The following is a 16,491-nucleotide window of genomic DNA, read 5'->3' as shown; positions in this document are numbered from 1 at the left end:
TACTTCATTGCCAAATTCTGATGAGATGTATAGCACACAGTCGTGTGGTGAGCATAACCTGAGCTTGTGCAGGGATTCAACAAGTTTAAGCTTGGGAGTTCTTGTATGGATTAAAATACCCCAGTGGATAGGCAAAATAGTTTCCTGTTCTTGCTTGTGCCTGAAGCCCCTTTCAGACTCCCAAATTCTCACAAAACGCTTGTACATTAGTAACTGTGCAACAGAACAGTGAGGATTGGTTGTGACATTGATAAAGAACTTGACTGTGCTTAAATGTTTGGGCCCTTCATAACCATAGCAACCAGTGCTAATAGTTGCGGGCAGAGCCTTCCTGACACTTGTTTCCAAAAGATCCATTGAAGTGATTTTTCATTTTAAAGATGTCTCGTCACTATATTTGCTGCTTTAACAAGAACAGCCTCACTATTTGCATCATATTCACATGCTTTGCTCACTGCAGATCCAATATCATTATTAAATATAAGCATCACATGGTGTCCTTGAAAGTAACTGAATGTTTTTCAGTTTCGTGGAAGGTATGCGTCCTGAAAGATCACTGCCAAGTTGTAGGTCAACAAGTTTAAATATAGGTGCAATTTCATTGTCCGTTCGAGCATCGATATACGATATGTGAGAAACCTGAGGGTGTCTCACTGTCTGAACCCCGAGAATCCCTTTCTCAGGTGAACAGGGCACGACCATCGCCCTTGGATCCAGACCCTGGGGCTTGGATGAGTGCGGGAGGATCAATTGACTGAAGGGTCCTCGGATAGGGGCACCCAATGGCGAGACACGGTACACCCTACCGTAGGACACCTTTTCCCCATCCTACCCAGTAGGACATCTAGAAACTCAACCACCATCCCCCACCCCAATTTTCCAACAGACACTTTCTCACGCACAACTCACCATGAGCGACAATGGATTAACACATCCCTACCCCACATTCCATCTGTTACCATACACCATTTCATAACCCATACCGTTACCACCCCCCTCACCCCCACATCCCAACAGATACCAAACCAGAAGCAAAGCAGAACCAGGAGTAGCAAAGTACATGTGTCACCCCGTGCCCTACAACAACCCATTTGTACCCAACACTACAGGTACCCCTTTCACCCTGACAACCCACATGGGTTTTACAGTATTCTTCGGAAAAACTACAAGTCCCATAATTCACCCACATCGTTTTTCCCTAAAACCACTGGGACGAGGAGGAACAATTGGGAGGATAAGGATTACCCATAGGAATCCCTGGGCCATTAACTCCTATGAACTACCACCATGTGGTCCCGCTAACGATGACTGGCAGGGTCAGGCATTCCCTTCCAACCACACACACCTGGATGCAATCACTACTCCCAGAAAATATAAAAGGAGGGGCAGCAAAGCACACTGAGCGAGTTGGGATGCTGGAAGCTGGAGGGAGATCAGAAGAGCTGTAGGGACCCTGGGAGGCCTGGAGGAGGCAAAAACCACCCTGATACTGACCTAAAGAATTGGTTAATAGAAGGCGATTGATGAGGACGGTAAGGTATTATAAATATCAGTCTAAATTACCTTGGGAAGAGGCGCTTGCTTTTATTAAGAAGACTCTGCAGTCTTATGAAGAATTGAACTTGCGTGCTCAAAGACTACAGGAAGATTCCAAAGCCATGCTGGCCTGCCTTGTTAACAAAGACACCAAAGCATTTTGGAACCAAGTTAATAGCATTGATGCTTCACAACCAGGTATTCAAACTAACGCAGTGAATGAAATGGCATGGGTAACTCACTTTCGAAAATGTCTTCTCGGTTAAGAATCATGTGCCCTGTACCTTGATTTCAGCTTATGTAAATGGTACTGATTTAAATTCAGAAGATTTTGGAACGGAAGCAGTGCTTTGTTCAATCTGGCACCTTAGTTCCTCTCGTGCTCCTGGTCCTAGCATGCGTACCAATTCCTTATTCAAAAGTGATCCCGAACTAAGGTCTGAAGTTTTATCATCTTTATTTCAGAACAACTGTGATCCAAGATGCTGAAAGCAAGGTTTTTATCAATCTTGCTAACACACCTGGAATCATGGATGGCAGATTGCCAGATCTTTAGAAAATGGCAAACAGGATTTAGGCGCAATGAAGGGACCTCCTTAAATGAACTTCTGATAAACTGCCTACAGCAATTGTCGTGGGCTGGGACTTGCGAGTCAATTTTTGGTGCGTCACTCTGGCCTCAGCTTTTGATGCGGTTGACCGTAATGAATTATGTTCAAAATTACAAGCCTGGGGTATAACATGATTGTCAGATTGTATAGTAATACAAAGATACAGGTTCATCTAAACCACCAGGGAGGGTTATCTAGGCCCATCCCTACTTTGTGTGGGGTTAGGCAGGGATGTGTTTTGGCAATCTGTCTAAATTATACCTTGCGGATGCAGATGATTCTCTGCAGTCTTCAGTTTTTGTGTAACCTAATTGGGCAATCTGAGGACAAGCAAAATCTGACTTATTTCTTGCTTTTTGACTGCACTGCGGTTGGCCTTCAGTGATTGATTGATTGGTTTGTGAAATACATTGAGGATCATTCCCTGAGAGTGAACCCGGAAAAAACAAAGATAATGCAGTTTTCCAGAAGGAAGACTAAAGGCCCTTATCGATAGAAGATACGCCAGACAAAATTGGACATTGTCGACTCCATGACCTATTTGGGCTTTTTGATAAATTTCCACCCTAGTATTAGGAAACCGAAGAACAGGCTAATTACCCCTGGTAACGTTCATTCGACTGGATCTTCCTTCCACGTATTCCTCATCTTTGATATTCGATATCAAGCTTCAACTGCTTTAGAAAAGATTTTCGGAAGAAGGCGCTGTGCGTCGATGCAGTCGACTTCATGTCCCTCGAGGGCTTCCGTCTCGGGGATGATGTCATCGAAGGCATATATAGCACATGCTGTGCCCGTTGGCTTCTGTTCCCCTTTTTCTTACAGTAGAAATACCTGCATGACTACGGGATTCACTTACGCATTTTCAAAGAATTAAAAGCTGTAATAGCATGGGAAATTCTGTGGGGTAGGTTGGGAGGGTGATGAGGAATATGTGGGCGGAACATCCTGTTGAAAGAAAGTTGCTAGGGTTAAGTAACTTGATCTTCGAATGGATTATGTCCTCCCATGTATTACTCATCTTTGATAGACTCCCAAAGCAGTATTACATTTGGTTGAGGGAGTAAGAATTTAGTTTCATTAACTGATTGCAGGACTGCTTTTCCAAAGCTTCATCCTGACCGAGGGAAGACTGCAGGCAGTAATGTTTTGTGAACATGTGAATAGTAGACCACGTTGCTGCCTCCCAAATACTTTATCGGTGCCCCCCTTTGCAGGGCTGTAGAAGTAGCCATGCCCCTGGTGGAATGGGCCCTTAACCCTTCAGGAGGATCCTTAACTGCCAGTCTAACATTCAGAAATTGCCAGAATGATCCACCTGGCTAAGGTCTGTTTTTTAACAACCTGACCCAGCATGTGGCCTGTATAGCAAATGAAAAGCTGATTAATGCAAAGTTTTGATAGCCTAGATACATAAAAAAGCTCAGAGCTCTGCAAGGGCCCAACCCATGTAATCTCCCCTCCTCCTTGCCAGGATGAGGTGGGGGATAGAGAGAAGGTAAAAATGTTCTGCCTTAAGTGAAAATCAAATGATTTTGGGTAGGAATGAAGGCTTAACTCTTAGAACAACCCTAACCTTACAGAAGACAGTAAAGGGTGGCTTGGATGAAAGTGCCTGCAATTCACTCACTGTAAAGGCTGAAGTTTGAGCTATCAAGAGAATGGTTTTAAAAGTTAACAACCTTAATGGACATGAGTGTAAAAGTTCAAAGGGCTCACACATTAGAAATGTTAGTACCAGATTAAGGTCCCAAATTGGAACCTGGAAGGCAGATGGGGAGGGGCAGGGGGGGACACACTGGTGAGCCCCTTTAGAAATTGTGTCACCATTGGAATTTTGAAATATGAATATTCTTCCGACAAGCGCTTAAAGATGGATAGTGCCGCTAAATAGCCCTTAATAGTTCCAACCTGGAGACCCAGATTGGCCAAGTATAGTAGAAAGGATAACACCTCAGGTGTTTTGCACAGAAAAGGGTCTACATTCTTGTCTCTGCACCAGTTGCAGAATTTGTTCCAACAGCAGCGGTACAAAGACTTTGTTGCTGGCCTTCTGACCGAAAGCAAAACCACCATTCCGTAATCCGGGAGGTCCCAATCCTTGTATCTCAGAAACCATGTGCGGAGGCTGAATGTCTTGACCTCTGGATAGAGAACCAGGCCGTCCTCCCTCGAGAGAAGGTCCTCTCTTTGTGGAAGACTTATTGGAGGGCAGATGGACATGTCCATAAGGTCCGGGTACCACATCCTCCTGGCTCAATCCGGGGCAACTAGGACCATGAGTTTCCTGAACTATCACAATGTCCAGATTGCGTGAGGAATGACGGGGCCTGGAGGAAGCGCTTACAGGAGTGGAAACTGCCAGCCTACTACGAACGCGCCTCCTAGAGCTCCTCTTGGGGGAAATTCCCTGGAGCAGTACAATTCGCACTTTCAGCTGACACTGGTCGCAAACGGATCCACTTGAGGGGTTCCACAAAGGGTGAAGATCTCTTGAAGGACTTCCTGAGCTAGTTCCCACTCATGTGAGACTGCTCCGCCTGCTCAGAGCGTCCACCGCCATGTTCTCTTCTGTGGCTATGTGAACTGCCGACAGAGATTCCTTCCTGAATTACCAGAGCTGAATTACCAGAGCTGCATTGCCTCTCTGCACAGTGGTAGTGACCCTACACCTCTTTTGTTGAGGTAGTACATGGCCACTGTGTTGTCAGTCATTATAAGGACATTCTTTCCCCGCATAAGAGGCAGAAAGGCCTCCAGCGCTAGTCTGATTGCCCGCAGCTCCCAAAGATGGATATGTAGTTTGGACTCCGATAGAGACCAACTACCGCGGACTGTCAGATCGTTGGTATGGGCTCCCCACCCCGTGAGCTAGGCGTCCGTCACTACGGTTATCTCCGGCCATGGATGCCAAAAGGGTTCTCTCGTCAGAATGTTGTCCTCGCAGGCCTACCACAAAAGATCCTGTGCGACCCTGCTTGGAACATGAAGTAGGGCTGACATTTTTCCTGAGAACTGGGAGCATTGAACTCTGAGGGCCCATTGACGGCATCTTATTCTCAGGCGGGCCTCTGGTACCAGAAACATGCATAATGCCATGAGGAACCTCTGAGCAACCTCCAAAAAAATAAAAATAAATCTAAGGCCGGGAGATGTTGGGCACTCTGAAACTTCTTCACCATCTGCAATCTCTAGAGCCCTCACCTCAGGTGGTGAGCTCTTTCCCAGGGAAGTATGCAGTCCAGCCCAGATGATCTTGAGCTTTTGAGAAAGTGTCTGATGGGACATCTTGTAATTGAGGGAGAAGCCCAGTTTGTGAAGAGAATGGCAGGTAATGTTGAGATGAAGGACTTGTTCGGGAGAACGCACCCTGATCAGCCAATCATCCAGGTAGGGGTAGATGTGAATCCCACCTTCTCCTGAGACTCGCTGCCACCACTGCTATCAGGTTGGTGAAAACCCTCAGGCGGAGGTCAGCCCGAATGACAAAACTCAAAACTGATAATGAGAACAGCCAACGGCGAACCTCGGGTACTTCCTGTGCTTGAGATGGATTGGCACATGAAAATAAGCATCCTGAAGATCCAATGAAACCATCCAATCCTAGAGTTGGAGGGCCTGAAGGATCTGAGAAAGTGTGACCATCTTGAACTTGTCCTTCCTGAGGAACTTGTTCAAGTATTTCAAGTCCAAGATGGGTCTCAGTCCTCTGTCCTTCTAGGGTATTAGGAAATATGGAGAATACCATCCCTGTTCCTCTCCGCTACAGGAACCGGCTACAAAGCTCCTTTCTCTAGCAGGGTTGAAATTTCCTGCACAAGGAGAGGATCGGGAATCCTCAAAGAGTGGCTCCCGGGTGGGCTGCTCCGAGGTCTCTGCATGAAAGGAAGGCAGTACCCGTGGGCTATGGTTTCCAACGCCCAAGCATCCGAAGTAATGTCTTGCCATTCTTCTAGCTGCTGAGACAGTCTGCCCCCAACTGGTGAACTGGGACTCAAGACCTCAGAGGTTTTGAGGCGGTTGATGCAGTGGCTGATGGTAAAGATGCCCCTGCTTGAGCTGGCTTTGCACCTCTCCCTCATCTACCATTAGGAAACCTTCTTTGGCACCTCTGACTAGCCATTCCTCTCGCTCTTCCAACTGAGGAGTAGTAGTGAAAAGACCTACCCCTACAAGGTTGTCCACTGGGACCAAAGGGCTTAGGCTGCCTAACAGAGGAACGGAAAGATTTGGCTGCGGCCTTTGAGGTCTGCAACTTCTCAAGGCACTCGGCAGCCTGGTTACCAAAAAAGTGAGACCCGTCGAAGGGCATGTTGAGGAGTGAATTGCACATCCGGTGTGAAACCAGACTTCCTGAACCACGCAGATCTGCGTATAACTGTGCTAGTAGCCATGGCTATGCTGATGCGGTCGGCAGAATCCAGACCCAACTGAAGAGACTCCCACATGGCTTCTTTTCCATCTTTAACTATGGCCAAGAATACATCTCTTTCTTTCCCCTCTGGAATGTGCTCTGCCGCCATGGAAATGCAGTCCCATAGAGTGAATGAGAATTTGTAAGGGCACATGTGGAGTTGGCTGATTTTAGCGCAATACTTCCTGCAGAAAATATTTTCCTTGCCCATCCATCTACTCTTTTGTTGCCCTTATCTGGAGGGATAGTAGGATAAGCTTCCTGCTTGGAAGTTGCAGTAACTGCCTGTACCACCAGACTCTCTGGATTGGGGCGTTTAGACCGGTAGTCGGGGTCACTATTGGAAGGGCAGTATTTTTGGGTCAGATTTTCATTTACAGCCGAATTAGTTTCTGTCGTCTCCCAATTTGCTGCCACCCTTTTTTTGTAGAGCAATATGGAAAGGCAGTATAGGATCCATCTGTGGACCCTTATCTAGGATGTCCGTCAGATCATCCTGCTCAAATGGTAAAGGAGGCCTAACTCCACCCCATTTAGTCTATAAGTGCGCCCAGAGGCCTGCGGGCATGCAGCACGTTACAAAAATTTAAATAAATAAATACAAAATAAATCTGCGTGTTCCCCAGCCTCTGGCCTTCCAAAATCTTGCTCAGGTGAGGTGTCTACCACACTGGCCGTCTGTAAATTATCATAAAAAGTCTTTCAACCTTGATTCCTCAGAAATGAAACATTGGTGTACCAAATTGGAGACCAAAGGGTGCATCGTTGTCTGAGGGTTTATTCTCCTCATTGAGGTGAGAGACTCAAAATATTCTTTCCTTGGTAAAGAAACATGTTTTTTCAGGCATTTAGGGTTTGACAAACTATATTCGACGCTCGAGGAGTCAAAACTATTTTTTACTTCAATGGCGCCATAGGTTCAGCATCGACGGTACAGCTGGCGTTGAGGGCGCAGTTGGCATTGATGGTTCTGGCATCAATGGCGCAGCTGGCATAGCTGGCGCCGCAGAAGGGGACACTGATGTCGAGGGCTTGGCTGGCGTCGATGGCGCAGCAGGCGTCGATGGTGTCGATGACCTTGACTTGTGCTTATGTTTTCGGCACGAAGGATCCTTCGATGACTTGTCAAAGCCACAACGGCTCTCGATGAGGATCAGGTCTTCGACCCGGGCTCATGGACGCGCAGGGTTTGGCTTGAGCACTTTCCTTACAGGCTTCTTTGGAAGGCGCGGTAGGAGCCTGGCTTGCTGTGGGTTTTTGCTTTTCAAATGTTTTCAGCATTTCTGTTCAAAATGCTTTCTATTCGGCAGGTGTGGAGTTTTTTTGTGGGACAAGATACCCTCTCAGGGGAGGTGTCCGATGACAAAGTCAATGAAGGCGACCTATGGTGCCTCTGACTTCCTCGAGGACGATGAGGAGTGGTGGGAGCCGCTCCTCGATCTTTTAACTTTCTTCCTCTGAGGAGAGTCGCCTCTCAACTAGTCGGTCGAAGGCCGTCAATTTCCCTTTTTGCTCCTTCAGGGCCTTTCCGGTCATCGACTGGCACTTGGAGCAGGCAGAGGTGTTATGCTCCTCCCCACCATAGGTCAACACCATAGACCTTAAAAGTGTGAGCCAATCAAAGACATTTTCGAGTCACAATCTCGACACTTATTGAACCCGTTGTTCGGGATAGTCTGTGTCGACGAAGAAGACATACTTGCGAGTAATAAATGAAGCGCACCGTATTTCTTGACGCGATACCATTCACTGAAAAACGGAACTGAAGCCAACGGTGCTGCACGTGCTATTTATGCCTTTGATGACATCATCCTCGAGCCGGAGGCCCTCAAGGACATCGAGTCGAATGTATCGACGCACAGCACCCTCTGCTGAAAATAAATTCCAATGCAGCTCAAGCTGGATATCGAAAAACAAAGATGAGGAATAAGTAGGAGGACACAATCCATTCAAAATTGTGGTTCAAAGTATTTGCTCCTTCTTCCCAGTTGATGAAGATGAATACAACATTCTACACGTTTTCTTTTAAACCAACCATCAGATATTATGAATCTAAACATATACCTAAACTGCTTTACGGGAATGAAAAGTATCCACTAGAGCTAATCAACTGTCTTCTATCTTTAGAAGCAATATTTTGGCGAAGAATATTGAGGTTGCCAAGCTCTGCAAGTAGTTCTTATAAGATATGAGTTGGGAATTACATATTTAAAGGCAAGAGCCGATTGGCAAATTCTTTCCTTGTTTCTTAAAATCTTCTGTCCCACTTTGGGATCTCTTTTTGTAGATTTAAACAAAATCTTACAAAATTATAACTGCACCTGAATGATCATGATCGCTGAAGGATATATGGTTACCTTAGAATAAATTGATCGCACAATTGAAGATCTGGTGCAAACTCCTGTGCAGGTGAAACTATCATAGTTTAACTGTGATTGGATAAAAACAACTGAGTGTCTTGCACTCTTATGCTTCAATGAACCATCTATACACCGACTATAAAAAGCAGGGTATTATAACCCTTTTAAGTATGTATCCTGATAGAGTAAGACGGGCCATAGTCCTACGATTCCTCTGGAATTTAATACTAACAAGGCAGGTCTTAGCATGATATGGTCAGATCTCAAAAGAACATGTGTGTAGATTTTGTAGTGAAGAAGGCTCTTGTGAAAGTCTAAGACACTGATTGAATGTAAATCTTTGTCGTATAACCACAAAATATACTTTGATAGATTTCTTCAATCACATCAAATTTCCGATAAACAATTTTGGAATATATGCCTAGCAGCTAGAACAACTTCTGCAGTGATGGCAGTAGTAGGCTTTATAAAATCACTGGAACTTGCAGCAAATCCTTACCCAACTGTTTAGTGGTCCTGTTGTTGGAGATAATCTTTGATGAATTTTTACATTGATCTGTGGTATGGTATGTTCTGAGGATTCATTTTTAACAAATCTTTTAGATTGACAAAAAATGAAGATTGAATTGAACTGTTTAATATGCTTATTTTATAGTCATATTGTGAGATGATTACTAGGATGAGAGCTGATTGTAAATTAAATAATTTCATAATGTGTATTGTATTAAGGGTTTGGTTTTTAACCAATAATACAAAAATAAAAAATAAATATGAACACACCTGGGGAGCACTGTAGCTACTCTGCAATTGCAACCAAGTTAAACAAGCTGCTGGGGCAACGCGATGTTTTATGGACCCACAGCAAAGATGCTACTACAATAATATCTTTAATGTATGGGAAACGTCTTTCCTTTGGGAAACCTGGGTGCGAATGTAGTACTCTTGTAAAAGTTCCAGCTGCTAGCTCAAAATCAAAAATCTGGCGAAGAGGAAATCCCCATCACAGTTTTTTGCCTTAGCAGGTTTGAAACGAACAGAGGTGGGGCTCTATTGCTCACTATGGAGGTGAATACTCTGAAAGGTAAGGTAGGAGGACAGTGCCGTCTCATTAAGGACCAAGTGGGTGAGAGTACAGTGTACACAGACACTCGCCACCATTTATGCCCCAGACCTCAGAATACAGTATTATCACCTGAAACTTGTGAATTGACAGACTTTAATGGCGAGGACCATCCTCACGTGAGACCACATGATAGATAAATGTATGTCGACATACAGCCTATTTACAATAGCATCACGTAATCTATATCCATCGCAGGACTACACACACTACTCTCACAAACTCAAAACATATACAAGGAACAATTGCTTCTTGGTAACAAGGAATGTAAAACAATGTGTGGAGTGTCGATATAGGGCAAGTTAGGGACCGTAGCTCCATACATAAACAGTACCTCCCCCCACAATTACTAGCTAGGAAAAGCAACAGGCCATTTCTCCAAGTAATAGTGAGGGAGGCGATAGTTATAAAGAAGCGGCAGTGCACATAATGGAATACCTCGAGCGAAATACATTGCTTAATATAGAGGCATGCATACAGTGAGAAGCCTCAAAGCGGTCACCAGAGGTCCAATGATACCCCAGTCTGCTAGAGTTAACAGAGTGAGACCGCTTGAAAGAGCCACTCTAGAGAAGGACATAGAACTGTGTTAGGCAGAAACCTGTGCAGTTCCCTCTGGGACCACTGCAAAAGATTTAAGACTACAGGTGTTTGGCAGTAAACCCACTTGGTAGCAGTCTGTACCACACAGATTCACTTGGTAGCTGTGGCCGAGCAGTCGAACCTCCCTCAAGAAGAGTTAGGCAGTATACAGAGTATTCACAATAGGTCAAAAAGAACACAGTAGAACAAGCAAACACCGACCAGAGCTTGGTGTAAAAGAGATATAATATTTATTTAAAACCACATCTAATAAAATACACAGGCACTAATATTAAGCAGTTCAAAAACACGGTCAGTAAAAGATACACTCCCTTAAAAGAATATTAGACAAGTCTTAAGTAAAGCCCCACTTATTTTCAGACAGCGGTGAGCACTTAACGCAGATGGCACTCTAATAATTCAGTTTAAAAGGGAGAGAAAGGCAGAGTATAAATTGAAACAGATCCCAACACTTTCACAAGAACACAGCAAGAGAGGAAGGCAGAATCAAACCGTGAAGTTAGAGTTCAGAAAGCCGGATCCACTTTAAGAGGATCAGAACGAAATGTGTCCAAGGTCACACAGTTGAAAAGTGCACAAAAGTCTCGAAAAGGTTCAGAAAGAGTTGGACCAAAAGAAAGGGACCAGTTAGATGGTCAAGGCGGCCAGCCCAGTCCAGAAGGTTAAGGGATTATTATTACCTTGTAGCAATCTTTAGAAAGGGAGGCCTGGCAGACACGGTACCTTAAAGTGGTTAGAATACTCCAGCAGGGGCAGTTGTTCCTGGCAACGGATGCAAGTCGGTGCTTCCTCCGGGGGAAGAGAGGATCTTGTTGGGGAGAAAGACAGGAGTCCGTTGCACTACCAGGGAAGAAACCAGCCGCGGAGTTCTCAGTTAAAAGGAGCGGTCCTTTTATTCGCGGTCCAGTGGTAAGTGGCTATCCGGTTGCCGGGGTGCTTGGCACGGGCAATTCGACCACAAGACGTCCTGGGATGCGAGGAAAAGAAGGTAAACTGGTTGTGCCCACAAGTCCGGGGAAGAAGACTCTCCAGCCGGGAGATCTTCTCTGTCGTCGGGAAGTGGTGAGTCGCTTCCGCAGGGCTCCACCAGTGGTGTCGTCGTAGCAGGTCGGCTCAGCTTCTCCCTCGTCGGATTCTCAGGTCCTGTGGCGACTTCTGAAGTTCCAGTCCCAAAAGCCCTGCTTTTATGCAGCACACCCCCATTCACTCAGCCTAGCTGTCAATCAAACATGCTAAGTGGTGAGCCGGCCTGCTCACCACTTGGGCCAATCACACAAGAGTGCGACTTGAGTTACCAAGGTAATTCAGTCCAGGGTGCCTAAAACCCCTCCCGCACCCCCTGTGGTACCCAGACAGAGTGGCACCACTTTTGGAGGCTTCTGTGGAGAAGCCCGCCAAAAAGTTGAACAAAGGGCTCGACTTGGGTTGGAGTCACAGAAGGGAACACAAACGCCATTTTAGAATCGAGTCCTGGCAAGAAATACCAACCGGCAAATTAATATTAAATAAATAAACCGGCGGTATGTTCGAGGCTATGAGAATTAAATAATTAAAGTTGGTAGCCTCGAACAATGGGAAAATCCCATAGAGATATATTCGTGGTCGAATATAAAAAGTAGTATCCACTGCCACCAGCCAAAACTCGATCAGGGGGGACGGAGGCGTGCCCCCTCGACTAACAGACCCCGGGGCAATCGAATTGCCCCGACCATTACGTCCACAATATGATGGTTTGTACTGGTTTCTGTTCATAATTTGGGACTAGTAAAGCCAATGGTGACTTTACATGCCCTGGGAGACAGTAGTCAGTACCAGGGTAGGGAGTCTATGGTGGGGCATCACTAGGACACCCCTGTGTCACTGCACTGAGGGTGCTGTGTAACACACATAGTAAAAACACGAGACCCTATGGAGTAAAAAAAAAAACATAGCCCATAAAACACATTTACAGTCAAAGGAACCCCTCAAATCATGTCCAAGAGTGTGAAGAAAAGAGACTCACTCTTGGCAGGAGAAAAAAACAAACTCCAGAAATCCAGCAAAGCTGCTGGGGGACTCACTAGGTTAGGAAATTCAGCCTAAACAGAGAATTCTCCCGAACAAACTCGAACCAAAAACCAAAGCAGAAGGAGCTCTAATGAATACTAAACGCTCCTTGCTTGGTACATACACGTCTCATGGAATGGACTGGCTTGACATGCTTTTGATGTTCCCCCTTTGCATTAAACAGTGTCAGTGTAGGATTATCCAGTCTTCCATGATGGGTTACAGGGCGCTTTAAAACTAACCTGTTAAGTTTCTATTAGAACCTTCCAAACACATATTACTGCAAACTGAGTTATTCTATTTTAATTGTGCATTACTTTATGCAGTGAAGATTCATTTATCGTTTTCCTTAGTTTATCTCTGTCTTTAAGGGGCTACAGTTTTATGCCATTTCAAACTTCGAACTGCTTGGTTTAGAAACACATACTTACTCAAAAACACTTACCACACAATGGCTAGTCTTGGAATTGTAAACATTAAGGCAGGTTCATAGTCGTCGATCATGTCCTGCGTGAGGTAACCAAGCTTTAAGGCTCTACATAAACAACAAAATAATAGAAGGTTATACATCCCCTCAAAGTGGACAGCACCGGAACATGTTCACGGAGTCGGCAAATATAATCAACACTTTGCAAGGGTGCATTAGATCCAAAGACACCTCTTCATGAACACCCTTATTGCTCCAAAGAAATACAAATACGTTTAGTTTGTGGCTAATGCAATTCCTAGGACGACACCCATTCCTGTGCAAGAAAACGTCTAACGTGCGTGGAACAGTGCTGGCAGCCCAGCATTGCCAGGTCCCCGGTTTCCCCTCCTCCAAAAGTGATGAAGTAATTGCTTGGGATACACTGGAGTGAAGGCAAACTACCTGCTACACATTCTGCCATTCTCACTTTTTAATGAATGAAGAGAATACTGTATATTTAAGTAGAAAAACGACTGGGTTAGGACCAGAGCCATCATCTATCAAACCACATACAAAAGTAAACAAACAAAATAGACAAATGGGCGGCAAGAAAACCGTCAAAGAAAACTTCAGCACACTTAGACATGATTTGGGCATGAGTGGGGGCTGCGGTAAAACAATCTAATCAGGGCCCTGACTCTTTTGTAATGAGAGCTACTGCTCTTAGAATAATGGACTCATTTTATTTTTACTAAAACATAGCAATCAACTTAGTGAAGGCATCAATGGATTTTCTTAGTTGGTGGCCATTAGGTGGTGATGAAGCCCCACCAATAAACTGAAACTATTGCATTAGGTCATTATTTACCCAACCACTCACTGGCCATCGCCGTGCTAATCCCTATGGATACACCACCACCCTCCTAGCCAATACACATCCTCCTGGGATCTCGGAGCTCGCTCTGTCAAGAATTACCATCAAACGTTAGTCTTATTCCTAAGCAGTCTGTTGAGAGTGAATATTTTAATTGCAGCTCTAATGGCTATTGGTGTAATATAAATGCCTTAACCAAATGTGCTTTCTGCCACTTGATTTGTATCCTCTCCATGCATTCAAGTCTGCTTAAAAACAACGACAAAGCCAACAGTTATGGCATGAGAAATTAGATAGGCATTTGCCAGATAGATATTACCATCATATGCCCACGTAGTCACTCCATTTTCCAGCTGTAGCGATCTTATTACCAGGTAGCATCATATCAGTGTCTAGCTAATGCCTATCCGATATGTACACATCAGCCCAAACCTCTGGCTTTGCCAATGCTTTTTCTATTATGCCTTGCACCAGAGGTGGACTGGCTCATGGGCAAAAGAGGACACATCTGTTCTCTTCAGAGGCAGGCAGGGTTGAGTGAGAAGGAGTCACATGTTGGCATGGTGAACCAGATTTGTGACATGCACTGCCCCCTACCCTACCACTATTCTGAGGCTTGATTTGCATAGGCCACAGCTTCAATAGACAGGGTTACCTCTGCCAAGCACAATCACTTATCAAATCTAGGATGCTTGATGTTGATAGGCTCAGCCGTTTAATAAAGGAAGAGAAATGGACCACATTAGCCATTGGGTCAAAGCAGAGTTCGGAATTGAGGGGATCTGGGAGCTATTTAGCTCCTGCCTGAGGCCTAGAACAGCCTGGGAAGCTTGACATCAATGGCTACCACGAGCTACTTTTGCCTCCCCGGGCCAACTGATGCCAAACACACCTATGTGTGAGTTTGGGACACTCTGTACATAAACATTAAAATATATGTAAAGCATAACTGTTCATAAATAATGGACACAAATATGTTTGCATCTTATTAGGAAGTTGGATTTGCGAATGCCAAGCATGTACTGGCACGGGCTCCTGGTTCCCCAGTGGTAGCTCCTGGTCACTGGTTAATGCTGGATACTTAAGAGCCGCTTTTAGCTCCTGCGTAGCCATGCAAACCAAGTTTGGGATCTTTTTTCATCCGCAATTAGCTCAAAAATTAAAGCTACAAATCCACGAAAGACGGCAATGGAAATTGTTTGCAGTTCAAGAATAGATACAAAGTTAATTTTACCACAGGTATTGTAGGTTATATTCCTCATGTGTTGTACTGCACCGAATCCCCACCATCCTAGTTTTAAAGCCCAGACTCCTTGTCCAAGGTGTACTGCGCCCCACCCAGTGTATCCAGGCTGTGGTCTCCTGGGAAGAATAGCATGAGCCAATGTGATGTAAGACAAAGGGAAAGGAGTTTGTGCGATTGTCAATTAAGCATGGGCGATCTTGTAGAGCTGCGACACAGAAGGTTGTGGTGAGCCAATATATGTACTGGGATGTCAAGGTTTTGGAGTATTATAAGATGGATATCTAGTTGTGCTTGAGGGTTTCGATCGTGTGCTTGGACAAAAATACCAGCCGAGTCATTTATGGAAATGCCTGTAATTTTCCAATAAATACTTTTGAAGTTTGGATCCTTGAAAAGTGAGGAACAAACAAGTCTCACAAATGATGAAAAGGTGAAAGTGGGATAAACGAGTGATAAGAAATATGATTGAAGAAAGACAAGAGGAATGGAAGAAGAGAGCTTACGGCCAGAAGTGGAAACAGGGCCAGAGGGAAAGGAGATGCAGGAAGGAGGAATATTCGACACAAGGAAGCAAAGAACCTCAGTTTTAGAGGTGTTATGGTGTAAGAAATGTGGAGACATCCAGATTGGATGGAGAGAAAACCTGAGAGAGCCTAATGGGTAGAATCAGAAAAGGTAGTATGAGAAACCGTGTGAGGAAATTACAACATAGAGGAGAAGTATACGGAGAAAAGAGGAAAGGGCTGAGTGCTGAACTTTGGATAACACAGTGGGAAAGTGAAAAGATAGAAGAGGACTGACCGGCCCAAGAGAAAGAAAAAGTGTGGTCATTGAGCTGAAACCAGTCCAGAATGGAGTCGTGAAAGCCAAGATTGGAGTGGAAAGAAAGGAGAATATAGTGGTCCACCGTGTCGAATGGGGGCAACATGTCTGGGAGAATAAGAGAGAATAGTTTAGCACAGCGAGAAAAGGCTCAGATTCAGCCAGAAGGGCTGTCCCATTGGAATGGTGACATCAAAAGGCAGGTAAGAGTGAGTAGAACGACGAAAGAAGAGGCTCAACAATGTGCAGTGATAGTTTAGAAAGAAAAGGAAGAAGATAAAGAGGGCAAAAGTTGGTAGGAAGAGAAGGATTGAGTGAAGGTTTTTGAGAATAGGCAGATGTAGACATGTTTGAAAGAAGAAGGGAAACTAGACCAAGAAATGGACAGATTATAGAAGGTGGTAAGGAACCCAGCAAGAAGGGTATACCACCAGAATTAGGAAGGAGGAA

At 44.9% G+C, this 16,491-nt stretch overlaps 1 protein-coding gene across 3 annotated transcripts in view; it reads right to left on the bottom strand.

Annotated features, from left to right (window-relative positions):
* The window catches only part of ZFYVE28 (zinc finger FYVE-type containing 28), an 881,464-nt gene that overhangs the window by 410,114 nt on the left and 454,859 nt on the right, over positions 1–16,491 (bottom strand). For all 3 annotated transcript variants that reach the window (XM_069632121.1, XM_069632123.1, XM_069632122.1), the window contains exon 6: positions 13,136–13,225. In XM_069632121.1, the coding sequence (XP_069488222.1) occupies positions 13,136–13,225 (90 nt within the window). The remainder of the gene's footprint in view (positions 1–13,135; positions 13,226–16,491) is intronic.

The sequence above is a fragment of the Ambystoma mexicanum genome, chromosome 6q (genome assembly GCF_040938575.1).
Source record: "Ambystoma mexicanum isolate Mex_15411 chromosome 6q, UKY_AmexF1_1, whole genome shotgun sequence".
Classification (NCBI taxonomy): Eukaryota; Metazoa; Chordata; class Amphibia; order Caudata; family Ambystomatidae; genus Ambystoma; species Ambystoma mexicanum.
Note: the sequence above shows the minus strand (reverse complement) of the source record. Positions and strands in the feature narration are given on the sequence as shown.